A 27,290-nucleotide genomic window follows, 5' to 3' on the forward strand; every position below is an offset into this window, starting at 1 on the left:
CCCAGGCCAGGAATCAAATCCAAGCCACAGTTGTGGCAACGCCAGATCCTTAACCCGCTGTGCTGGACCAGGATGGAACTCACGCCGCCACAGAGACAACAGCAGGTTAACCCACTACACCACAGCGGGAACTCGTAGTTTTTTATTTTCGAAGCATGTAATGCTTAGCTATTCAAAAATATTAAAAACAAATAAACTCCCTTGGTAGATTTAAAAATGATTTTAGCTCTCATGTGTCACTTATTTTTTTTTTTGCTCTTTAACTCACAGGAATAGGAGACGGCGTTAGGACACGGGAGGAAGAAACCGAGCTCCTCAGAGGTATACCCACCCCAAATGTGGAAATCCATGTGAAGCTTAGGGCTCCATTTGCTTTTATTGTTTTAAAGTAATTTGTTTCTTACAGTGTGTTATTACATACACACACACACACACGTGCACGCACACACACGGGACCTGAGATGGACAGAGAAACAAGGATAGCATTCAAACTCGAGGTGTTTTTTGTTTTTTGTTTTTTACAAAGTTCAAAATAGGCTGACATTTATGTGCTTTTCAGTCATCACACAATGTACAGACATGATCCATTTGATGATTTCTATGCCCCCAATGGTTACACAATGAGGATTTTCTATGAAAGACTATACATAAAAGCTTTTAGATGAGAAGTAAATTGCTGTTTCCTGCAAAAACCAGCCTCAGGCATACACGTCTGTGTTCGTGTGTGTTCCTGGAGGCTGCTGCGGTAGCCGTGCGTGAGCGCATCCTGCAAGAAGATCTGGACGATGATTTCCAAGAGACTCGATGCATTGTGCTCTCAAGATAAAAATCCCAAGTCAAAAGATCAGTTACTATAACAATAACAGGTAAAACTGCATATATATGTTAGAGATCAGAAGAGGCTATAAAGAAACGGACGTAGTTGTGCTTCAGGGACCTTTTTTTGGTAAAGTTATTTTCATCATAAATACAAACTTAAAAAATGTCTCCGTGACTGATATAAAATAGACACAGATAGCAAGGTTTTTTCTTTTGAACTTGGCTTAGAGTTTAAAGGTGAAAAATCACCTCCACATAAATCACCAGGCATCGGGAGTCCCAATTTGGACGAGTAGCTTCCAGGCAGGCAAAGGGCCGAGGAGCAAAGTTAAGGTGATTTTTCCTCCTATCAACATAAAGCGTTATCCAGAGGGAAAGGCAGGGTGTACCCACTAACGAACCAAATGCCTACCTTCCTTTCGGATTCTTAGACCAAACAAAATGGTCACCCTGCTTCTTGGTGGCTGGACCACAAGCTCTTCTGTAGTTCACCAGATGAATTAAATACAGCCTGTCTTCTGTGAGACCCTAAGGTAAGCATGATCCCTCAGGACTTGATGCCTCTTTTTTCACCCTCTACACATTAACTGTAAAACTCTTATTTTAGAAACACCATGGCAACTGCTTATAATGATAGAGGACAAGGTATAATTTACATAGTAACATTGATGTTCGCAGCTAGGAAATAAATGTCATTTTATTTTCAGGCTGGTCAGTTTGCTCTTTTAGGCCTTTAACTTTGAAGGACACATGACCTCAACAATCAGAGTGAATTAGAAAAAAGATGAGAAGATAACAAGTGTCTTAATTAAAGTCTTTTGCAGGATAGGCTTAAATATAAAAAGAATTTCTTCAAATAATTTCCTAAGTGTCACTCAGAAGCATCCTTGCTGTCTGTAACATAATGTGCCTGAAGTCCTTGGAATAAAATTATAGAGTAATTTAAAATATATATTATACATTTGCAATGATTGTAAATCATTCAATAGTTTGTAGCATGGCAAGGGGGTGAAATAGAGATAAAAGGCAGTCCACATTCATATTTTCAAGATAAATTTACTTCAGAAGTCAACTGAATTCCTTGCTCATGTTCTAAGTATAGCCATTGTGATAAGACCTGAAAGGAAAAAAGTTGGAGAGCACTTATAAAGACATGCATTTCACCACCTCTTCCATTCGATAAATAATTGTTTGGACCTTAATGAGCAAATAAAATACAGGACAAAATAAATAACACAGGTGCTCCACCAAGAACGCCATCAACTTGAATTTAGTTGGTACTATACAGAAGAAAGCCAATTTATAGCAATAGGCGGTCATTGAATAGATTTAATTAAATCACTCATGTCTGGCCACAGCTCACTTTTTAACCGTCAGCTATACCTCCCACTTGATCCAGTCACAGCAGCTGTAATAATAGCAGACATGGCATTTTATAGGGTCAGTAAAGCCAGCCAACTCCAGCAACAGAAACAAGGCGAGCCCATCTGTATCCCAGGGCCTTAAGGACCACAGAGAGATGGAAGCACAGTATTCCCGCTTGGCTCGTCTCTTTTGAAGAGACTCCATACATAACAGCATAAAAAAAAATTTAAATATAAAAGAAGGAAAAGAATCACATCGCACAGAGAAGATGCCTCAAAAGGGAAAGCTGAAATAAGCCTAAACCATGGACAGGAAAGATGGAGAGCAAGGAGACGGGCGGGCATTTCGGGTCAAGGAGTGGCCCCAGATGAGCTTTTCGGGGGATCAATGATCTCCGGGGCTCTAATCAGCTAGTTGAGATTAAGTCAGGACTCGAGAGTGTGCAGAGTCTTAAATGCCAGACTATGGAGTTTTCCTTCATTCTGCAGATTAGGGGGACTCCCTGGAGGTGTGCACGTAGGGAGCCGTGGTGGCAAAGCCAACACAGAATGGAAATCAGCCTGAGAGCGATGTGATGCATGCTCTGGGCATGCGGGGGAGGAATAGGAAGAGAAGGGACACAGACAGGAGGCAGGGAGACAATTCAGAAGACAAATTTGATCATTTTTTGAAAAGCGAGCACACCAAGGAATTCTAAGAGAAAATACCAAAAAGAGTTGGCATCTCAGGAAGAGATGAGAGGAGACTCTGGGAGTCATTCATCGCCAGCACCCTAACCCTGGACACATGCTGGCTACTGAATAAATGTTTGTTCGGCTGAACTAGTTAACTCTAAGAGTTCAGGCCAGGATGACTGAAAGAGGGATTCAACAGGAAGCACAGAAATGGTTTAAAGAGAGCGTCACAATATTAAACAAGGCCACATTGTCCATCTTTAGCACTGCACACGCTTCGTCCACGTGGTTGCCTAAGATCAAGTCCTCGAAGCAGAAAGGCTGTAAAAGGGGGTATATGTATTTTCTGTCTTATACACGTGCTGTTGTTGTTTTTGGCTGCACCCGCAGGATACAAAGGTTTCTGGGCCCAGGGATCAAACCCAAGCCACAGGAGTTCCCATTGTGGCTCAGCAGAAGCGAATCCAGCTAGCCTCCATGAGGACGCAGGATCAATCCCTGGCTTCGCTCAGTGGGTTAAGGATCCCGAGTTGCTGTGGCGTAGGCCAGCAGCTACAGCTCTGATTCGACCCCTAACCTAGGAACTTCCATATGCTGTGGGTGCAGCCCTAAAAAGACAAAAATCCTCCACCACTAGGCCACCAGGGAACTCCTAGACACCCCTGCAAATCAGCAAAAGGAAAATAACTGAATAAGTGGAGTATTGGGTACTAGATCAATAAGCTGAAAAGAACCAAATGTGAGCCAAAAATTAAACTGTTCTTTACCTCAACATGGTTTTGAAACAATCTCTGATCTGTTTTTCTAAAAAGAAAAAGAAAAATCAAGCCACCACCATCACCTCATACACACATAAGACCACCGCTAACACCTCCAGGCCACAGAAACTGCCAACAGAGAGGTGGGGGGGGGGGGTACAGAGGTGGGGGAGTGGGAGGCACAAACCACTGGGTCTGAGACAGGCTCAGAGGCGCAACACGGGGAAGAGAGCCAACACTTGGTAATAAGTGTAAATGGAAAGTAACCTTTCCAAATTATATTAAAAATTTGTTCTTAATTTTTAAGAAAAGTCATGGTAATCAACAGACTCCCGGGCCAGGCACTTGAAGATCTGGGGCCTTGATTCATGTTAGGGGTCCTGGGCCTACTGAGGTTTCATGTTAGCGCTTCCACACCTTCACGGCTTTACAAATGCATATGGGAAGTACTTAGGACGCATGTAGTCCAGAGTAGATTTTTTGGAAGAAATAATGGAATAAAGGGGAAAAAAAATAAAGGAACAATGTATTGTTCTTTTCAAGAAAAAAAAATTGCCTACACATATGCCCCAAATGCCTCTTTAAAACACTCACCTAAGATATAAGCAGCCACTAATTTCTGATTCACACTTAAGTGGAGGTAGAGAGGCACCAGCGATTCCACGTCTCCCAGCGTAGGAAGCATCAGAGCTGCAATACACACCACTCCCAGGAAGACGGTCAGTAAACTGGGTCCTGAGGAGACAGTTCTGTTTTCTGCAAAAAGACAAAACTCTCTGAGCTGGCCTCTAAAACCACCTGAAGACAAAAGTTCATTCCCAGTGACCGGCCACCCCTCCCCGGGACTCTGGTTTTGTCTAATTTCTCTGACTCTTTCCCATCATTCCTATTCCACGGGGCCTTAGCTGCTGGCCTTACCAGAAGCCCATTACTCGGCTGAGTCATTACAGGCCCGAATGTGGAAAGGGCGCTGGGGGGTAGGGAGTGAGCCGGAGTCTGTAGAAAGTGTGTGTGTCTGAATGACAGACAGAGGTACTGTACTATTATGTTTAATATAAAATACATAAAGAGAATTTTAAGAGAGTGGCTAAAAGGAGACAGAAATTGAACTTCTGGCAGGTTCCCCCTGTACCCCACATTGCCTGCGTGTACTCCATCTTGGAGCCCACTGCAATGGCGCACCACTGCCTTCTGGAAGAACCTTCGCTGTGTCTCAAGACAGGTTCGTTCCTAATAACTGCAGCATCCTGCCACCGTTTTTTTAAGGCGGCAAAAAGGCACTACTTTAATGTTATTAAAGCTGCCTATGACAATTCTGGCCCCTCCACTCCACCCCCATTTATAGCGCAGAAAGAGGCAAGCAGCAGAAGCAAGATCTGGTAAATATTACGCTAAATGAAAGAAACCAGGCCCAGAGGACAAATACTACATGGGTGCATTTATACGAGGAATCTGAAATAGCCAAACCCATAGAACCCGAGAGCAGAACGGGGGCTGCCAGGGGCTGGGTTGCTGATCAATGGGCATAAAATCTCTATCATGCAAGGGAAGTTGTGGAGCCTGCTGTACAGCACTGCGCCCGTAGTTAGAGATGCTATATTGTACACTTAAAATTTTGTTCAAAGAGTACATCTCGTGTTCGTGCCACCATAAAATAAAATTGTAAAAACACCTGTTACCAGGCCTGCTCTTCTGCAGTTCCAGCTGTACACCTACCACACTCCTCCTCACGGTTTCAGGAAACCCAACAGCATTTTCTGTCAATATGGCTTTTCCCATGACCCTTCCTTTCATGAAGAGGAATAGCCAACAGCAACAGTCTTTGTGTTTTACTAACGAAATAATGCTGTACATTTGATCATTAAACGTGGCTTTTCTCAATTCCTGATACCTTAGCTGTTGTGTGTGTGAAGTTTAACTGCAGCTCACCCATGCCAGATAGGTGGAAACAAATTCAGATCTTACAGTGATTACGCCTGAGATGAAAGAGTAGCATAAATACCTAAAAACGAGTCTGTCTTTTGCTAAAAGAACGTAATACTTTATATTTACATTTGTTGCAAAGGTAAGTTTTCAAGGAAAATACTCAACGACACAGGCGCTGTTTGATGCGAAAGCACAGTAAAGGTAATTTGAAGGAATTTTTACTGTTTAGAGAAATTCCAAGAACATTCACATAAATGCTTGACATTTTTCAAAGTGGAAAGTTTTTCTGATACTACAGGGTTGTAAACATTTGAGAGACCCAGAAAACATAAAGGTTCCTCCTAGAGATGACACTCTACACAGCTTGGTAGAGATCCTTTTAGATTTTACCAGTGCCCATATCAACATAAATAACTTTTACATAAATGAGACCATATTACACATGCTGCTCTCTAACTTTTTGCCTCTCAACCTGGAAATATGTTGGAACCTCTTTCTCCGTCAGTATTTAACTATCTACCAGTCTGTGAAGTCTTGGTAAATGTCTGCCTGACATGCCATCTTATGAATAGTCATAATTTAATCAATCCCAATTGATAGACTTTTAGGTCATTTTCAGTCTTTATTATTGCAAACAATAATAACATAATTTTCTTAAGCCAGAGGGCACCGGCTCAAACCTGGCATAGACACAGTAGTTCATTAGTGATGTAATTAAGACAAACTAGAATTCAGCTGAATCTTTTAAAAAGACTTTTTTAATGACCTTGGCTTTAGTATTTTGTGAAAGTATGCTTTGGAAGTTTCTCTTCAACTTCCGAAAATGAATGTATATATACACACATGTATATACATATACGTGTACATATATATACACACACACAACACACACATACACACACACAACACACACATACACACACACGATTGGTTTGGTTTGGTTTGGTTTGGTTTGATTTTGCTTTTTAGGGCTGCACCCGCGGCATATGGAGGTTCCCAGGCCAGGGGTCGAATCAGAGCTACAGCTGCCGGCCTACACCACAGCCACAGCAACGCGGGATCCTTAACCCACTGAGCGAGACCCAGGGATCAAACCCACATCCTCACAGAGACTATGTAGGGTTCTTAACCCGCTGAACCACACAGCAGGAACTCCCCACTTCATTTTAAAAATCCAATCTTTCATGAGACAGCCTCCGTTTTCTAGCTACACTCACAGAGAGAACCCTGCAACACTGCTGTGCCTGTAACATGTCTAATAAATACTTCCTAAAGTTAAAGACATGCAAAGATAATGACATTTCAAAACCTCCTTAGATAATCTCAGTTTGTTTCAACATTGTAGTTTGGAGAAACTTATTGAAAAACCTTAGAATTCTACATACTGCAAAACACATATAATTTGCTATTAACTTAATAAACAGAAGTTAAACCAGCAGAGACTAAATCAGTCACTATTATGCTCTATTCCTTTCCTGCCATATTAATTTCCTGCCGTATTAGAAGCATTAGGGTAACTACTCAGAAATGGGACTTGCTGGCAGAGACGGTGGCGGTGGCGGACTCCTGTGGTATCGCCGCTGCTCTAGAAAGTAGCAGGAGCCTTGGAAACCTTGTAAGACAAAGAAAGCCAATCCCACAGCCCCTGCCAAGTGAGAAGTCCAGCCTTCCTAGCCAAGTCCATGGACATGTTCCCTGTGTAACTACTCAGTGCCTGCCTTCTTCAGCTTCGGGACAAGGATGCCTTGGAGAGGGGTTTTGGTTTTGGTTTTCAAAACAGAGACCACCGTGGAGTTCCCGCTGTGGTGCAACAGGATCAGGGGTGTCTCTGGAGCCCTGGCACGCAGGTTTGATCCCCAGCCCGGGACAGTGGGTTAAAGGATCCAATGTTGCCACAGCAGTGGCGTAGGTTGCAACTGCAGCTCAGATCTGCTCCTTGGCCCATAAACTCCACGTACGGAGGGCCAGCCAAAAGAGAAAAGCAGAAAAGAGGCAACCATGTGCTAGGCCACTATCACCTGTCATTATTCATCTACCCACTCCAACTTTACAATGAGAAGAAGTCTCTAATACACTTCAGAAACAAAGGTTCATTATAAAATAAGATGCCCAATTAATATACACTTGTAATTAGCCTTTTAGGATGATTTTAACTGAATTCTAATACATTTGGAAATAATAGAAAAGATAAGTAAAACACTAAACTTTAAACCCTTATTATCCTTGACCATTAAATCAGTCTTTTAAATACAAAAAATGATCTACAGTGACCCCTTTATTTTAAATTACAAAATTAACACCAAAATCCCAGTACTCAAAATGGCCTTTCTTGTTCTACGGGAGGCATTTTTTCAAAGAGGAATCCTGCATTTCATACCTATTTACAAGTCAACTTCACCATAATGACTGCACAGTGAAGTGACATTTGACAGAGATTCTCTTTCAGCTTCAAAACATGAAAAACTAGTCCTGTCAGTTAATAATAGTTGCTGAGAAGAAAACAATCTACTCCCTACTACCTAGTTCCTAGGCTTGGTGTCACCAGAAAATCTGGGCACTCCCTGCTTGGACTGAGAAGACCCTTGGCTACAGTACATCAAAGAGGCATTACTCTCTGTCTTGTCGAAATAAACATTCCAAGATGAACAAACGGAGAGCGGTCTCTGGGTGGTTTTAATCCCTCCTGTGTAATGCTGCAATTTCGGGGACAGCTGCGATCTCATTTGTACAGCACCATCAAGAAGTTTCCATGCTTTTTCCATGGAAAATTTTATCTTCCTCCCCTTATACTAGGGCTGGAGGGAGATAATGAGACGTGAAGAGGGAGGGGAGGGGAATGACGTCCGAAGAGCTGCCGATGAGGCTAGTGTCAACGTTGGAAGAATATATCATAACACTCCTGAATGTCTAAGCTGGAAGGAAATGAGGAATGGAGAGGGATTCAATTAATAGCCCGCAGGGGCTATTATAATCTACTTAGTTTAATTAACTTCTACTTTAATGAGATTTTTTTTCAAAATAATATGAACAGTGCACCGAGCTTGGCCTACTGCCAAACACAGTGGCTCTCCTTCTTGGAATTCATTAAATGAGAAAGGATATAGGAAAGTCACAGGAACAAAGGTAGAGAGTTGCCAGATCGTGCCGCGTTACGAAGCACAGCGCCTGCACTCTCAGGCTTTAGGGACTGAAAAGGCTAGAACGACAACGGCCGGCAGGCCCCTTAGCGCCCCGGCTCCTTACCGCCGGTCCAGTGGGAGGGCTTCTCTCCTCTGAAAGGCCAGCTCCAGGCCTCTGGTTCAATTCGAGGTACCTGATCGCTACATTCACTTGGGAAGTAGTCGGAGCTAGCTTTACAAGGGGCAGATCATGGTTCCAGTAATGATTCTTTGCTCCCTGATTATTTTAAAGTAAGAAGTTATTTTACTGTAGTCCTTTTTTCTAGGGCCGCTCCCGCGGCATACGGAGGTTCCCAGGCTAGGGGTCGAATCGGAGCTGTAGTCTCCGGCCTACGCCAGAGCCACAGCAATGCAGGATCCGAGCCGCATCTGCGACCCACACCACAGCTCACCGCAGTGCCGGATCCTTGACCCACTGAGCGAGGCCAGGGATCGAACCCGAATCCTCATGGATACGAGTCGGGCTCTTAACTCACTGAGCCTCAGTGGCAACTCCGAGAAATTATTTTAAAGGAAGACCTCGCTCGAAAGGGCTTGAAAAGCAACCCAAACTACCTGGTTGAAACGACTGCTCAAAAAATAAACTCTCAGTTAAATGTTCCTTTATTCTTTTTTCCTCTTCTTCCTTTTGTTGTTCTTTTGCCGACGGGAGGAGAGTAGCCACAACCTCCTTCCTTCCTAGCGCCTTCCTCTGGCTCTGCTCAGACACTTGGAGACGGAATTTGTCTATCACACCATAGTGACAGGATCGAACGTCTCTGTGACGAATCACACTGAAAACGTTAAAAACAAAAAATAACAAATGCTGGTTAGGTTCCCAGAGGCCCGTCAAGCAGAATTCAGCAAGAGATTTCACACATATTAACTGACTATAACCAGATACTCAAATACAGAAATTTGCTAATGATGCTTTTTTTAAAAAAAATCACAGTGTAACTCCAAAAGAAATAGGTAATTCTGAAATGGCTGATGAATAAGAGTCTGAAGTAAAAGGATGATAAGCAAAGAAAATTCCTTTTACCAATGACATTTTTTCCTGGATATCTGTGTGCAGCCCCGTGTTCACTAAATAGGATAGATGAAGTCGTTCCTTCCCCACAACAATCGCGTCAATTCCTACTGCCACTTAATTCTTGTTCAAGTAACAAACCTCACCCTAGCCTTCAAATGGAAGTCCGGGCCAAAAGCAAAAACAAGCAATCGAATAAGTAAGCAACCCAGTAAGACCAAGGCAACGGAAGGCTAAGAATCCGTTTTTGCATTTCTCTGAAAAGACCAGAAAGCACCTTAATGTTTCTGAAAGTCATTTATTTTACTTCATTCTTAATGGAGGACACAAAACATTTAGGTCAGCGGTAACACATGTATCTGGCAAGGGACCGCACTGCTTTGGAAGAGTCCTTGCTTACTGTGTACCGGGTGAAAATCAAAAGGAATGTGCAAAACCTCGTGTGCAAAGATCCATCATTTCATGGCGCCGAGGCGGTGAGATTGTGTGCCGAAGAAAAGAAGATCTAAACAAATACACTTTACGTGGTAGCTTAAGTTGAGCTTTGGTCACTGCATCCAGCTGGTCAGCACTAGTTCTAAAGTGAACGCGGCATACGAACAGCTTGAACAAACAATCATTTATCTGACTCTCCAGGATGAAATTATCTGGAAGAGCGCAGATAACCTTTTGCAGATGAGTAGTTACACACTGGCTTCCTGTTCGTACAGATGAACTTTCAGGCTTAAGAGCTGAATCATCTCAGATGAATCTCTATTACCAGTGTTCTGAAAGCACCGTAGTATTAGTTTCGCAAATGTCACAATAACAGCAAAATGATCCAAAGAAGGCTCACTTCGCTGTTACAGCCAGAGACATTTAAAGGGATAAGTTAGACCTTCACCTCCATCAAAATGAGGAAATGTTTGTGGAAATATTAACAAACACATCAGCTCCAACGTCATGAATTATTATTGGGCCGACCTGTCTCGAACGTCTCAGAAATGTCTTTAAAAGGATGTGGATGGACTTAAACGTTCCACACAAATTCAAAATATAATGAATGCCTTCCGTGAGAGCGGCTTCAAGAAAAGAGCCTTTGCAAGTTAAACACATAAATATTAACACACGTAAAACATGTTACCAGGAAGTGATTTTTGACTTACATATCCACACAACACTGAGGCTTTACTGCACCTGCAGCATCAACGACAACATACTTATTTGGAGTAGTACACAAAACTGAAAGAAAAAGTCACAATGGCCATTAGTGGTTTTTAAAAAATTAGTTTCTACAAGTAAAAAATTAGTAGGGGGTAGTTAAAATCCATAAAATAGACCTAGGAGACTCACCTTTGAACTTCAAGGCAAACTCATAAGGATTATACAGAGTCAACACTTGTTTATGTGTTGACTGGTCATCTGCATAAAATATTAGCTCCGTGGGAAACACGAAAACAGGAAGATTTCCTTCCACTAACTCTGGCTGTCTTTTTTGTTGATGCATTGGCACTGAATCCCTCTTGCTGTAGCTTCTGTTGTTACAGTCTCAAATCGATTTGGGGCTTTTCTCAAAAACAGTTAAAAACTCCAAAGCATTTTGGCAATCTGGAAAGAGAAGGAAAAAAAGGAGGAAAGAGAAGAGAGGAAAGCAAGCTGAGTGATCCTGTTTTCACGAGTTAGCTATAACGAGCCTGTGAAGCGTGCTTCAAGAGAGTCCCCAAATCATTTGAACCTGCCTGTTGACGTTTCCTCTTGGCTTACCTATACAGCTTTTACCAAACTCTGCAGAGAAACTTACACACGCTCCTTTCGCATTTGGATACCAACCTATGATAAATTACATAAGAACTTGAAGATGGGAATAAACAAGTCTTTCTATTTAAAATTAATCACCCTCAAAGAGGTGGGATCAAAGGGCTATGACTCTTTTAAAACCTCAGATTTTGGAGTCCCCACTGTGGTGCAGTGGGTTAATGATCTGGCTGGTCTCCAGGGCGTTGCCAGTTCGATCTCAGCCTGGCACAGGGGGTTAAGGATCCAGCACTGCTGCAGCTGCGATGTAGGTCAGAGATGTGGCTCCATTTGATCCCTGGCCAGGGGACTTCCATATGCTGTGGGTGTGACCAAGAACAGAAGAAAAAAAAAAAAAAACCCAGATTTTTACAAAAGAATAAATTCAGTTTTGCCACAGCTGATTGTATGTGAGCCAATGAGAATTCTTAAAGACGAAAAAATGTCAAACAAAGTAAGCTTCCATGATTTACAGGGGAAAAACATGAGACTTTTTTTTTTTTTCTACACTCATTTCGACAATGCTTTAGGTAGCACCTTCTGGCAGTTTGGGTGGAAAAGTTCTTTTTACCTTTTTTTTTTTCCCTACTGAAACCCAAGACAAGCAAAAATGTCTTGAAAAGAAGCCAAATATTCAAACTTCTTAAGCAGTCCTTAGAGTTTTCTATGAAAATCCTAAGTCAGTAAGCAGGCTTTGGCATGCAAGTGGCACCATGCCTCCCCTCCTACGTCAAGTACACAGGCTTCACAAGAGCTATTTTCTTCCAACTTTAGAGACCTTTTTGGATTCCTTCTGGGGTTTCTGAATATGTTCCAGAAAGTTGTAGCTGGTAGAAGTCTGACTGTCTGAGAAGGTTTCTATATTCCTAATCCAGTTTTGATCAACTACCTACTACTTATTTAGCGAGCACCCCAAGGGTGGCTTTTTAAAATAAAATGTGAAAGCTACAACGTACAATCACAGAAAATGTCTGATTTTCACCCTGAAAATAGGCCACAAACCACTTAATACTTTGCCCTCGGGTTCTCATGCAAAGAGAAATATAACAAATGATTAAACTGTTGGGTGTCACCCGCTATCGGGGCTCGGATTCTGACTGAGGCCTTTGCAACTTTTATCAAATAGACACTGTATAATCATATATGCAAATGTTTATTCTTTTCTCTCGGCTGAACACCTGTGATAGGCCAGTTGTGTCAAGAGCTGCACAGAGATAGAAAAATGAATAAGGCACAAGGCCCCGCCCTCAAGAAACTCAAGTCTAGTTGAGAGGACAAAAGAAATATTTATGCTGCCTTTATTATCATTACAGCGCGTACTGCTGTACACCAATGCTAGGCAGTTAGAAGACTGCATAGGGAGTTCCCGTCGTGGCGCAGTGGTTAACGAGTCCGACTAGGAACCATGAGGTTGCGGGTTCAGTCCCTGCCCTTGCTCAGTGGGTTAAGGATCAGGCGTTGCCGTGAGCTGTGGTGTAGGTCGCAGACGTGGCTCGGATCCCGCATTGCTGTGGTTGTGGTGTAGGCCAGCGGCTACAGCTCCGATTGGACCCCTAGCCTGGGAACCTCTATATGCCACAAGAGCAGCCCAAGAAATGGCAAAAAGACAAAAAAAAAAAAAAAAAGAAGACTGCATAAATAATTCTACCTGGATGAGAGGCCAGGAGATAACATTTGGGGTCGTCCTGAAAGAAATGGGGTGCTTTGGTGTTGGGGGGAGGAGGGAAGGCGCTCAGACCTAGTGACCAGCATTAAGTAAAGACCCAGGAATGTGAAGGTAGGGAGAATATGGCTAAAGCAGCCCCGGATTCTACTTTCTTTCTTTTTTTTCTGTTTTTTCAGGGCTGCACCTGTGGCATACGGAAGTTCCCAGGCTAGGGGTCGAATCCAAGCCACAGCTGAGGCCTACGCCACAGCCCCACTGAGAGAGGCCAGGGATCGAACCCCCATGGTCACAAAGACCATGTCCAGTCCTTCACCTGCTGAGCTACAACAGGAACTCTCAGATTCCACTTTTTCTTCATATGCTTTAGAGCAGGCATGAAGCTCATGGCATTGTTGGGCTGGTCCGTTTCTTCGGTTCTTGTTTTTGACTAAGCGGAAAGCGCCTATCGGCAGTTTTATTAGCAATACGCTTTTACATTTGTTTAACTCATAACAGATTACAAACTTTGTAGTAACATATACTGTATGTATTGGATATATATAAAGCTTTTAGCACCTGTTCTAGGCAAGGCGATGTTCTAAGGATTCATTGTGGTTATTAAATTAGCAAGAGACAGACTTCCCGTTGTGCCACAGCAGAAACGAATCTGACTAGGAACCATGAGGGTGCGGGTTTGATCCCTGGCCTCGCTCAGTAGGTTAAGGATCCGACGTTGCCATGAGCTGTGGTGTAGGTCGCAGACACAACTGGGATCTGGCATTGCTGTGGCTGTAGCTCCAATTGGACCCCTGGCCTGGGACTCTCCATATGCCGCAGGTGCGGCCCTACAAAGACAAATAAATAAATTAGCAAGAGACAAGAGAGATTAAAAATTTGTGGAAGAGAGTTCAACCAATAAATGTTGATAAAACCAGGTATCCATCTAGGGAAAAAAAGTTGAATTTATCTCTCATTCCTCCTTATAAAATTCCAAAATTTCATTATGGTAAATTCCAAATGGCTCAAAGCTTTAAATGTATAAAAAATTAAAACCATAAAAGCACTAGAAACCATGGGAAATCTTTCCTTCTTATAATCTTAGGCTTTCTAACAACCAGAAGCTGAAAAATCATAAAAAATTCAACTACATGAAAACTTTTAAAGTTCTGCATGGCAGAAAAAAAAAAAAACAACTTTATAAGTAAAGTCGAAAAAATATTTTCAAATCGTTAAAAAACTGAGCAAACCCTATAATATTTTATAGAAAAGGACAGACAGACTGTCTTTAAACTTACAAAAGGATGCGTAACCTCACAAGAGAAATACAAACTAAAGCTAAACTGAAATACAGGCTTTTTTCCTGTTGGATTAGCAAAAATCAACAAGTCTGACAGCACACGGTGGGAGCAATCAGGCATGTTCTTACATTGCTGGCAGGGACATAAACACCAATTGGCACATCTACCATATCTGCCAAAATTAAATGCACAATTAAAGCCTGAGACCTAGAAATTCTACTTCGAGGAACTTATCGGCCATAAATAAAACTCTTGTGTGAAATCATGTATGTGAAAAGGGTTTTAATTTTTTGCAACACTGAGGAGTAAGTAAAATAATTCATGGGAAGCACACAGAATAAAGCCTGGCACGCAGTAAGAGCTCGTTGTTGCTATTGTCAAAAGCAAAAGACTGGAAACAGCCGCACCGGCCATTAATAGGGGATTCGTTACATAAAGTCAGATACAGCCATTCACTGGGATACCTGCTACCTGTCAAGAAGAAAGAGGAAGCCCTTTGTGTGATGTGGATATGGACCGATCTTCAAATGCAGCAGCATTCAGGAGAAAAGTTGAATCAAACAACAACCTTACTAGAGCCTAATTTAGAAAAGGTGCCAGTTTTGAAACCTAAGAAGGAATTTAGAAACAATGTGTGAAAAAATCTGTTAATTGCATTTTCCAATTTATGATCTTTTAACAATACCAAAAACAAACTGTGTGTTAAATGGAATGATTTTAATTATTTAAAATTTTAGGAGTTCCTGTCGTGGCGCAGTGGTTAACGAATCCGACTAGGAACCATGAGGTTGCGGGTTCGGTCCCTGCCCTTGCTCAGTGGGTTAACGATCCGGCGTTGCCGTGAGCTGTGGTGTAGGTTGCAGACGAGGCTCGGATCCCGTGTTGCTGTGGCCCTGGCGTAGGCCAGTGGCTACAGTTCCGATTGGACCCCTAGCCTGGGAACCTCCATATGCCGCGGGAGCGGCCCAAAGAAAATAGCAAAAAGACAAAAAAGAAAAAAGAAAAAAAGAAAATTTTACATGCAAAAGAAACTCAGCAAAATGAGAAAAACCGAGATTTATTTAAGGCAACTTGCAAGCTTAGGGAAATGTAAGACTATGTCCTTAGGGAGTATGAGATGGTTTATAAATCTGGCTGGGGAGTCCAAATTAAACCCACAGAACAAGTATTAAACTCCCACTTCTAACCTCAGTGAGTTAGTGGGCACGGGTGAGAGGTGAATTTTTATGAAGTTTTAAATAATGGCTTAGTGGAAATTCTTATTCTTTGACTTCTGAAGCTTTCTCTTTCCAAGCTACGGTGCCGTGAATCAGGAATAGGCTGCCTGTCCTCTGATCACCATGTTAAAAGCATCGAATCACTCACTCTTTAGCAGTTTGTTACTTCTTTTTCGGATCTCTGTTCCCCTTTCTCACTTATCTTGGCTAAGACATAAATTACCACTGAAACTCCAACTAGGGGAAGATTAGGGAGGATGTTAGCACCAGGCCACCAGTGCAGTAGTACAGACTCTTGCCAACAAACACGAGAGCATGACACCTGCCTTTCATCGATGGTTTTCCTGAGACTAACGCTTTCTCTTCACCCCAGTCAATTGTGCAAAATGACAGAGCGCACGGATTCTGTGGAGAGGTTACACACTAAGCTGGTCCAACCAACCTCCCTGCAGATCAGTTAAGAACGTTGCTTTCCCAAAGTCGAGCACACACAGTCAAAGGATGTCAGCTAACCCTTCTCATTTCACCAATGAGGAAAGTGGGCCCAGGATGGTTAAGGGTCCTCACCAAGGGTGCACAGGGTGGTACTGGTGGCAAAAACTCTACAGAAACCATCTCTGTCTCAGTTCAAAAGTCCTGCCTCCCTGATGCTGATGCCCACGCCTGCACTCATCTCTAGAAAATTCCCCTGCTCTTTCCAGAAGAGTTTCTCAAAGGATGATTCAAAATTCAATCCTGATACCTGGGTTTCCCTTTCAGTTTTATCAAGAAAAAAACCCTGAGGGAGTTCCCGTCATGGCGCAGTGGTTAACAAATCCGACTAGGAACTCTGAGGTTGCAGGTTCGATCCATGGCCTCGCTCAGTGGGTTAAGGATCCGGCATTGCTGTGGCTGTGATGTAGGCCGGTGGCTGCAGCTCTGATTAGACCCCTAGCCTGGGAGCCTCCATATGCCACAGGAGCGGCCCTAGGAAGACAAAAAGACCAAAAAAAAAAAAAAAAAAGAAAGAAAGAAAAAAGAAAAAACCCTGAGAGACAATTTCATTTACTAAGTTGCACACACTATTCCTGATTATGAACGCATAGCTGGGGCGGTAGTGACCCAGGTTTATTATTTTATTCTTGCTCGCTGCACACCACAATTTGACACATTCTTCAAAGCCCAGTTCAAATGTCCCTTCTTCGTGGGCCTCTTCTACCACCCTGATCTCCATGGATCTCACCATTCCATTATTATTTTTTTTAATGTACTTACTGGATGGAGTGAATTTTTTCTTTTTGTCTTTTCTCTTTTTAGGGCCACACCCACGGCATATGGAGGTTCCCAGGCTAGGGATCAAATCAGAGTGGTAGCCGCTGGCCTACACCACAGCCACACGGGATCTGAGCCGCATCTACGGCCTATACCACAGCTCACGGCAACGCCGGATCCTTAACCCACTGCGCAAGGCCAGGGATCAAACCCGCGTCCTCATGGATGCTAGTCGGGTTCGTTAACCACTGAGCCACAACGGGAGCTCCCTGGAGTGAATATTTGGACATTTGTTTTGTGTGGACCAATTGGGACTCCCCAGATTTAACAATAACACCCTATTGCTTTTCTGTCGAGTTTTGCTTATTTGTTTTCGTTTCGTTCTCTGCATCTGAAGACTCGGGGCTAAGCACTTCGCAGATACGGACCTCAGCAGTCAACCCACAGGTACGCACTAATAAGTGACTCCTCCATCAGGGACCATGCCTCTCCCCAGAGCTGACCATCCCCCTTCACTAAAGCCGGGCCAGCGGCCCGACTGGAGGGACAGTAGTACATCTAGGGCGGCTGTCTGCCATGGGCTGGGGTAGGGGCCCAGGGAATCAGCACTTCCAGCTGCCTCTGCCCTCCTCCCTCCCGCTCCTCATCATCCCCGCGTCATCCCGGCTGCCTCCTCCACACCCAACCGGGCCAGGGCCAGCTGAGTTTGGAAACCTGAGGCCCTGACATACCCCGGACCTTACAGGGAGACAGTACAGCTGGGAGCTGGCGGTGCAGGAAACGGCCTCATCCTTTTCCTCTGTACCCGAAGCACAGAAATGCAACCGGGAATGAAACTGGAAAGAAAACCTTAGGTGTGCACACCACCTTGTGACCGGTTTGCAAAATAAATACTCTCCCACACACACACACACACAAACAAAACAAAAAAAAACAAACAAAAAACAAAACAAAAAAACCCCTCAACACACTGAAATCCTCGCAGACTTTCCAGCATTGGTCCAGGGAGACCCATACCCCAAAGTGTGATCATTTTTCTCTGTCTTTCTCCCTGTGGATGGATCACAGGAAGGAAAAGATAAGACTCTGAGATAAACAGGGGACTTTCAAAATCTTTTATCCCCATAGATTTAAAACCTGGAGCCTTAAAGAGCACAGGAACCACTTTCAAAGCAGTCATTTGCCCCTCCACGCCCCACCCCCCGACTCTTGGAGGCGGGGGAGAAGAGGCTACGAGAAAAATCAGATGAAATAAGTGAACCTTGGGGATTCCTGGACCAAAGGGGTTCCAAGCTTGAAACAGTTAAGGCTGATTCCAGGTACAGATGTCCCCAGAAACGACTGACCCCTCTGCTTGGCTATAGTGCAGGAGCTACTCACTCCCTGGCCCCGGCTCCTGTGTCTACTGCTCAGGGTTCCCAGCCCCACCTTCAGGCCAGCTCCCCTTTATCTGGGCACAGGGCCTATCTCTCTCCTGCACGCTTGATGCAGTCTTTGCCAATGGCCCGCTGGGCACGACACAGTTACGACTCCTACGTCCTTTTGCTTTACTCTCGCTGCTATTAAACCCTCTCTCCTCATTCTAGTATCGTCCACTGGGATTTTTAATGGTTGGTATGTCTCTAAAATTAACTCTTTCACCAGCGACATTATAATGTTCACTTTTTTTAAAATTTGTAAATGGTTCACCCCTCGATATTCGGCCATTCTATTTTTATACACTTTCTAGTTTAATGGTATAATTTCACGTCTCACTAATGGATTGACTGCTAGAAATGTTATGGAGTGATGGGCTATTACAGATTTAAGATGTAGAAGTTGAGTAGTGTATGTTTTGAGACTTAAAAGAAACAAGGACGCCTTCCAGTGATGTTTAAAAACATTTCCTGGGAGTTCCCGTCGTGGTGCAGTAGAAACAAATTGACTAGGAACCACGAGGTTGTGGGTTCGATCCCTGGCCTCGATCAGTGGGTTAAGGATCTGGCGTTGCCGTGAGCTGTGGGGTAGGTCATAGACGAGGCTTGGATCCCTCATTGGTGTGGCTGTGGTGTAGGCCGGCAGCTGCAGCTCTGATGCCACCCCTAGCCTGGGAACCTCCAGGTGCCTTGGGTGCGGCCCTAAAGAGCAAAAAATTTTTTTAAAAAATTAAAATAAAAACATTTCCCTTAAGGAGCTCCCACAGTGAGGCAACAGGAATGGTGGCGTCTTGGGAGCGCTGGGACTCGGGTTCGATCCTCAGCCTGGCACAGTGGGTTAAGGACCCAGCGTTGCTGCACCTGCGGCTTAGGTCGCAACTGCAGCTTGGATCTCATCTCTGGTCCCAGAACTCCATGTGGTGGGGCAGCCAAAAATGAATAAAAATAAAAAATAAACAAAACATTTCCTTCCAACTAGTTATTTCCAAGCCTCGTTTTACAATATGCCAATATGTCTTCAGGTATTTCAAGATGTGTGTGTACTTCTCAAAGCAACGTCCACATGCATTCATTATATGAAATACATACGATGCTACCCAGAGCACTCTCAGAAGTCACAAATTACTTCAACAAACAGTCACCGAGGGCTAAGTGTACAGCAGGCGCTGTGCTAAGGGAAATGGAAAAAACATGAAAACATGGTCTCAAGCCCTCCAAAAACCGCAGTCTAGCAGGAACAATGGATGTATATGGTAATTGGCATATGTGACAAGTGTTAAAATGCTGACAAGATACAAAATGCTCCGGGAGCATAAAGAAAGGGACGGTCTGCCTTCCGCAGGGCTTTGCAGTAGGGGTGGAGGCAGAGGGAGTTGAGTTACAAGGAAGAGTATGTGCGGAGGCATTGCCTGTGATGAAAGGAGCTTGGGCGCTGCCTGTGGTGAAAAAATAGCGTGTGTGGGGAGCGACAAGAGGGAAGGCTGGGGAGGTAAGCTGGAGGCAGGTGCCAAAAGTCCGGTGAGCCAAGTTGGAGGGCTTTACACTTGATTCTGGATGCGCCAGTTATCTCGCAAAATGTGGTACCGGACCAGCAGCAGCAGCAGCAGCTACTGCTGCTGCACCTGGGAACTTGCTAGAAATGCAGATTCTTGGGTCCCGCCCTAGACCTACTATATCAGAAATTCTGAGGTTGGGGTCTAGCCCCCTGTGGGTTTTTGTCTTTTAGGGCCGCACCCGTGCCATATGGAAGTTCCTAGGCTAGGAGTGGAAAAGAACTGTAGCTGCCGGCCTACCCCAGAGCCACAGCAATGCGGGATCTGAGCTGCGACCTCAACCTACACCACAGCTCACGGCAGCACCGGATCCTGAACCCACTGAGCAAGGCCAGGGACGGAACCCGCAACCTCATGGTTCCTAGTCGGATTGGTTTCCCCTGTGCCACGACAGGAACTCCTCCCTGTGTTTTGATAAGCCCTCCAAATGTTTCTGCTGTACACTTGGCTCTGAGAACCACTGCTGGCAGCGGAGGGGGACCCTCTGAAGGGTCTTCGGCAGGAACTGACTGGATCAGATCTGAGGTAGGAAACTAGTTGCCGCGGGCCAGTCAAGCACAGTGCCTGACTCCAGAGTAGTTGCAGTAAAAAAGAAATATTGAGCGAATGTGGGGTGGAGAGACGAGGGCCTACACTAAGGCAGTAGGAATGCAGAGGAGAGAGTTTAGAGATGCTTTGCAGGTGGCCCACATTAAATCTAGTGACCGAGCTATATCCATACAAAGCTATGACTGAAATGGTTGTTATTTACAAGCAAGCTGTTAGGAATTCCGTTTGTGGCGCAGCAGAAACGAATCCGACTAGGATCCATGAGGTTGCAGGTTCGATCCCTGGCCTCGCTCAGGGGGCTACGGATCCAGCGTTGTCGTGAGCTGTGGTGTTTAGGTCGCAGATGTGGCTTGAATCTGGCATTGTTGTGGTGTAGGCCGGCAGCTACAGCTCCAATTTGACCCCTAGCCTGGGAACCTCCATATGCCTCAGGTACAGCCCTAAGGAAAAAAAAAAAAAAAAAACAAAAAGGAAAGAAAAGAAAAAGCAAGCTGTTAGTTTGTCGGATGTATCAACCACTAAGAGTTTTAAGAAGGAAGTGGCCCACAGGCCCTAGAAAAAGGGGAGGTCAAGAGAAATGTCTCTGTGAACCCCACAGCGTCGAGAGCGAAGGGTACCCTGGCTTGTACACGAGTCTTCTGGTCTGCCTGGCAGTTCTGCGTCCGACTTGAGTGAATAAATTGACATATGCATGTTAACATAGAAACTGTTTGTGAGTTTTGTTAGTATGAATCCATTCCTGAGTCTGATCATTTCTGGAGGGACTGGCAAACGTTCATTTTGAACCCTGAAAAACTGAAAACCAGACGTTGGTTCGGGTGATCTAATCAAGGTACTGCCAAGGTGAGACCTTGCTAGAACTTTCTTTTGATTCTAACTTCATCTCTGGTCACACAGCCCATTTAATTCAGGAAGAAGCCGGAATGAGGGAAAGAATTAGACTTTGCACTGTGCCCAGGAGCTCAAGAAAGTCAGGTGGAACTGTTATTTCCAGTTCTGGAGACAGCATTCAGCTGAGGCAATCCTGAGCGTCCTGAGAGGGAGGGAGACAGGTACGTGTTGACCTACATGATTGATTTCCCTGAGGAGAAGGCTGCGGAAGGCAACTCCTCGTTCCGTTGGGGCTCTGGGGACTTCGCGTTGCTTACTGCGTGTTCTTTTAGTTGACACCAATATCGTGGTTTATTTGACCAGCTAATTCTAAGAGTAGTTCCCAATCAAAAATTGCACCATTTTATGAAATTTGAAAGCTATAAGGGGCTCCAGAGATTAAAACAAAACTTTGGTATTACAGATAAGGAAAGGGAGGGCCTCAAAGAGTAACATTTTTTTGGTCTTTTTGTCTTTTTCTAGGGCCGCACCCGAAACATATGGAGGTTCCCAGGCTAGGGGTCTAATAGGAGCTGTAGCTGCTAGCCTACACCACAGCCACAGCAACGCCAGATCCAAGCCACTTCTGCGACCTACACCACAGCTCGCAACGCTGGATCCTCAACCCCCTGAGCAAGGCCAGGGATCGAACCCATAACCTCATGGTTCCTAGTCGGATTCTTTAACCACGGAGCCACAACGAGAACTCCAAGAGTAAATTATTCAATCTTTTTTTTTTTGGTCTTTTTTGTCTTTTTAGGGCCACACCTGTGGCATATGGAGGTTCCCAGGCTAGGGGTTGAGTCACAGCTACAGCTGCGGGCCTACACCACAGCCACAGCAACGCGAATCCTTAACCCACTGAGGGAGGCCAAGGATTGAACCTGCAGCCTCATGGTTCCCAGTTGGATTGCTTCACTGCAGCCAGGGCTTGGGAACTCCCAACTATTTAATCTTTTTTTTTTTTTTTTGGTCTTTTTGCTATTTCTTGGGCCGCTCCCGCGGCATATGGAGGTTCCCAGGCTAGGGGTTGAATCGGAGCTGTAGCCACCGGCCTACGCCAGAGCCACAGCAACGCGGGATCCGAGCTGCGTCTGCAACCTACACCACAGCTCACGGCAACGCCGGATCGTTAACCCACTGAGCAAGGGCAGGGACCGAACCCGCAACCTCATGGTTCCTAGTCGGATTCGTTAACCACTGCGCCACGACGGGAACTCCCTATTTAATCTTTTTATTGTAGGGTAAGATTCTCTCCAGATTCTCTCCAGAATAAAACAAGATTCAGAGCAACACTAATAATCCAAGTTTTACACAAGATTAAAAATTTTCTATTTTCCATCTTAATCTTTTTAAAAACAGAAGAATAGAAAATTACTTTATTGGGCTATTAGAGGCTTGGGAAGCTTTTCTTGAAGTTTTTCTTTTTTCTTTTGCCACACTGCATGTGGAAGTTCCCAGGCCAGGGATCGAACCTGTGCCACAGCGACCCAAGCCACTGCAGTGATAGTGCCAGATCCTTAACCCGCTGTGCCACAAGAGAACTCCTACCATTTAATCATTTTCTGTTTTTCAGAAACTGAAGTGAAATGTAAAAGGTCCATGAGAAAAAAAATTTAATACCAAATTGGGGAAGGAAAGGTGCATGAACAATTTAAAGGGAGAAACACACAGTACTTTATAAGCTCTTTGTTCTATTTTCTGTCTTGGCCTATAACCTGGTAACTCTGTACGGAATACTGTCCACTACATTTAATTGTATTTTATATATAAAGGGCATCTATACAACTACCCCTCATAGATTTGAAACACTCCAAATTTTCAAATATCCTGGTATCTGAGTAAACCTCTCATTTTGAGGGCTCTAGAAATGCTTCAGAAACTAGTTTAATATCGAATCCTGTTTGGAGATGTGGATGAGAACAACTTGAAAGGCACATCTGGATCCATTTCCTGTTTTCCAAATTTCCCACTGCTTTATTCTACCAAATACATGTAGAATCTCAAAGGTGGTGTCCCCACTCCCTATCCACCATCCTGTATGCGATATTTTAGAGGTAGCGATTTCCCAGCACTTAGAGGAAACAAGTGGAGAAGGCTTGCATCATCAAGAATACGTGAAATCCCGTGCGTGCCCTGCCCGAAGAGGTAGATATTTGCCCCCTTCGGCCTGGAATCCACATGAAGAATGCAATGCATTCCGCAAGTACGGGACTGCTTTTTTAGGCAAGATCCAAAGGACTCCATCTTTCAGGTTTCCGTCCTCATCTTACTTCCCTCGAAGGTTAAAAAAAAGAAAAAAATCTGGGACCTTTTTCACTTAACATTTGCCCTGTTGCTCCCCGAAGTGAGGGCTCTTCGATTCTACTGGGGCAGAAATGCTACTTCAGTCTGGAGAGGACAGATGTCAGTTACTTTACCCAGAGGGGAGACCACAGAGCACAGATGAAGGGCTGCAAGGCTGAAGAGCGAGAAGCAAACGGTCCATCCTAGGGCTTCAGCTCCACCTGCTTGGGGCCCAGTCTTTCCAGTCCTCGTCCCCACACCGGCCGGCTCCATGTGAAACCGGTCATGTGAGCCTGTTTACAGCCGAGCAGCTGGTGCAACCATCAGGATCCGCGCGGAGGTCCAGGGAAGGCAAAGGATACAGGCCACGTACCCCTTCCGCCGCCACCCCCTCCCCCCATTATTTCCAGAAGGCGTCTGCTCTCACTCGCTGCCTGTCCACCCCACTTTCATCGCCCTCCAGCCATCCCGGGACGCCTCGCTCCAGCCTCGCCAATTTCCTTCCAACTGCTCGCCGCGGGGACCGGCTGGGCCGGAGGAAGGGCAAGGACGGTGTCACCTCGAACAGGGAATCGACCTCCCTCCCCCAGCCCTCCTCGAAACATCCGCCGAAGAGTTGTCCCTGGAGTCGCATCCCCGGGGCAACCGAACTCTGCCGGGCAGGAACCGGGAGGATCCCGAGCCAGCTGCCTCCGCCCGGGCAAAAGCGAAACCCACATGGGCCGGCCAGACCCTGGGGCGGGGATCCGCGGGCGGGCGGCGGGGCAACTGCCAGTGAGAGAGGGGGCAGAAAGGACTCCATCTGCCTTCCCCCCACCTCCCACCCACAGCCCGGCGCCGCGGAGCCCGGCCGTCAGTCGCAGAGCCGAGCTCGGGATCTGGGTAAGGCTCCTTCTTTCCGCGGGGTCTCGCGGCAACGTAACTTCCACGACTTCCCGAAGTCGGAGGAAGTGGGTGACGGGACGGTGGGGGACTCTCACCTTGGCAACACCGGCTCCTCGGAAAGCAGCTGCGACTGCTCCTCCGGTCCTTTGTCAGCATCTCTAGGCTGCACTGCCTGCTGGGATACCGGAGGACTCAAATGCCACCTCTCTCCGCCCTCGAGGATGAGCTGCGGTTGGGGGGGTGGGTGGGAAGAGGTGGAGTCGGGGGCGGGGCCGGAGTCGGGGGCGGGGCTTCCTTACTGCCACCTGGCCTCTCGGTTTCTCCCTTCTCTCTGTCTGACCTACCCCTCCCCTAGCTTCCTGCCGCCCCATGCGGAGAATAGGGGCTCTGACAGAGGGCCACCTCTCATCGCACTTGTTACGCTGTGACCCTTTACTCCTCTCTTGTCTTATTGCCCTACACCCCCCCCCTCCACACACACACATCCAGTGAGGACAGGGGCTAGTTGATTCTACCTCTGAGACGTGGCTTCTAAACCACCTTCTTCTCCACGCCATCCTCAGTGCTACGGGCCCTGTTTAGATCCTATGACTTTTTGCTTGGACTATTGCAGTAGCCTCCTGCTCGTGCTCTCTGCTTCCACTCTTGTCTTTGTATAAACCATTTCCCAGACAGCAGCCAGAGAGATTTAAGATGTATATGTGACAAGTTATTCCCCCTTGAAAGCCAGCCTCATTGTCAGTAATGCTTATAGGCCCCTTGGCGTATCCTTAAAGATAGAATTTTCAAAATTAGATCTTAACAATGTCCATAAAGGAGAACAAGGTACAGTGATGCCAGGTGCCCTCCCCAGAAGTATAATGCCCAAAGTAGTTGTCCTACCCAAGCAATAGGCTGCCAGTAGATCTCTCTTGGGCCCAGACTTCAGATGCTTTTGCTCATAGATTCCCTCAGTTTATAATGCCCTTCTGTCTTTGGAGTACCTACTTATCCTTCAAGGCCCAGTGGAAGTGTCACTTCCTCCAGTAAACCTTCCAGAATCATCCCTGAGAACAATTAACTCCTGCTCTACCACCATAGGATGTTACTTATTTTGCTTTGTAATTCTCTCTCTCTCTCTCTTTTTTTTTTAACCCTCGTCTATTTAGGGCCACACCCTTGGCATATGAAAGTTCTTGGGCTAGGGGTTGAATCAGAACTGTAGCTGCGGCCTACACCACAGCCACAGCAACATCAGATCCTTAACCCAACGAGCAAGGCCAGGGATCAAACCCACGTCCTCATGGATACTAGTTGGGTTCGTTACGGCTGAGCCACAACGGGAACTCCATGCTTTGCAAGTCTTCTTTTTTTTTCTTTCTTTGCTTTTTAGGGCCACACCGGCAGCATGTGGAGGTTCCCAGGCTAGGGGTCCAATCGGAGCTACAGCTGCCAGCCAGCCTACGCCACAGCCACAGCAACGACAGATCCAAGCTGCACCTGCGACCTACACCACAGCTCATGGCAATGCCAGATCCTTAACCCACTGATGTCGAGGGCAGGGATCGAACCCGCAACCTCATGGTTCCTAGTCAGATTCGTTTCCGCGGCGCCACAATGAGAACTCCTGCAATTCTTGACTTATGTAACCATGAGTCGTGTATATGTCTTCCTTTCTCTCCTGCCTAGACTAAGAATTCCTCCAAGCCCACGCATCGCTGGCAGCAGAATGTGTGATCCGGAGGAGACATCACACAGTTGGATGAAACGAACGGAATCCTTCAGCTTCACTGCATGTGAAGCCCTCAGCAGGCCCAGAAGGGATCCTCGGCAAAGCCTCATACAACCGCCACCCTTCCTTCGCTAGGACATCTCCATCGTGGCCCGGCCACGTGTCGTCTTGCAAACACAAACTGGTTAGGCCGAAGAGCGTTGCAAAAGGACCAAAGCTTGCACTTCCCTTGCAGGTCAGACTGGTTTGTGGTACAACATGTGGTTGTGGATAATGTAGCTGGTATAGTTCAATGACAGTCTGGGGCAGAAAGATTTCATGGTGCCCTCGAGGATAACAGAGTTTCCAAATGCAGACGTATCTCCTGCTTTGGGAAGGCTTCGGACTCCTATTTGCTTCGGGCTATTCCTGGGCTCCACCCATGTCCCTTCAGACCTTGGAAACGATGTTATCAGGACTGCTTTTATGAAAGGAGGCATCTTGCTTTGGGTTGTTCTTGCATCACTGAACGCATATTTGTTTTCTCCCTAATTACATTACCAGCCACACTCTGGCAGTTTCCTTATCCCTGAAATGGGGACAAGAATCCTTGCCCTACCCAGGTGACAGGCTGTTAGGAGGTTCTAATGTGGTAATACTATATATAGCATATGTGATAACAGAACTACAGCATGCACTTCAAGTGTGAGAGCTCTTTTATTATTACATGTTTTAAAACCTGTGCACGCTACCACTTAGGTACATGTGTTTGAGATGCCACATTAGAAATCCAAACCTTTATTGTGAAGTCCTGGGGATAATGCTTTAAATCATGGTTTCCGGAGTTCCCATCGTGGCTCAGTGGTTAACGAATCCAACTAGGAACCACCAGGTGGCAGGTTCAATCCCTGGCCTCGCTCAGTGGGTTAAGGATCCAGCATTGCTGTGAGCTGTGGTGTAGGTCGCAGACGCGGCTCAGATCTGGCATTGCTGTGGCTGTGGTGTAGGCTGGTGGCTACAGCTATGATTTGACCCCTAGCCTGGGAACCTCCACATGCCCCAGGTGCGGCCCTAGAAAAGACAAAAAAATAAAAAATAAAATAATAAATCATGGTTTCCCCAATTTGC

The 27,290-nt window shown here is 45.4% G+C and overlaps 2 protein-coding genes across 3 annotated transcripts; one reads left to right on the top strand and one right to left on the bottom strand.

The window, feature by feature from the left end:
* Positions 1-485: 485 nt before the first annotated feature.
* On the bottom strand, positions 486-24,698 carry MOSPD1 (motile sperm domain containing 1). Of its 2 annotated transcripts, none has more exons than XM_047764813.1 (6): positions 24,568-24,698; positions 11,063-11,317; positions 10,876-10,951; positions 9,277-9,494; positions 4,211-4,372; positions 486-1,936 (listed from the first exon to the last, which is right to left on the bottom strand). In XM_047764813.1, exons 2-6 carry the CDS (start codon positions 11,214-11,216, stop codon positions 1,905-1,907), a joined length of 642 nt encoding a protein of 213 aa, XP_047620769.1. In that variant the 5' UTR covers positions 11,217-11,317; positions 24,568-24,698; the 3' UTR covers positions 486-1,904. The 2 variants fall into 2 exon arrangements, with proteins under 2 accessions (XP_047620769.1, XP_047620767.1); XM_047764811.1 differs by lacking the exon at positions 486-1,936 and adding an exon at positions 3,498-3,662.
* LOC125118125 (translation initiation factor IF-2-like) lies at positions 19,905-27,035 on the top strand. The gene is made up of 3 exons (XM_047764263.1): positions 19,905-19,982; positions 23,891-24,469; positions 26,141-27,035. The coding sequence occupies exons 1-3, from the start codon at positions 19,905-19,907 to the stop codon at positions 26,186-26,188; spliced, it is 705 nt and encodes a 234-aa protein (XP_047620219.1). The 3' UTR covers positions 26,189-27,035.
* The last annotated feature ends 255 nt before the right edge of the window (positions 27,036-27,290 follow it).

This window comes from Phacochoerus africanus, chromosome X, assembly GCF_016906955.1.
Source record: "Phacochoerus africanus isolate WHEZ1 chromosome X, ROS_Pafr_v1, whole genome shotgun sequence".
Classification (NCBI taxonomy): Eukaryota; Metazoa; Chordata; class Mammalia; order Artiodactyla; family Suidae; genus Phacochoerus; species Phacochoerus africanus.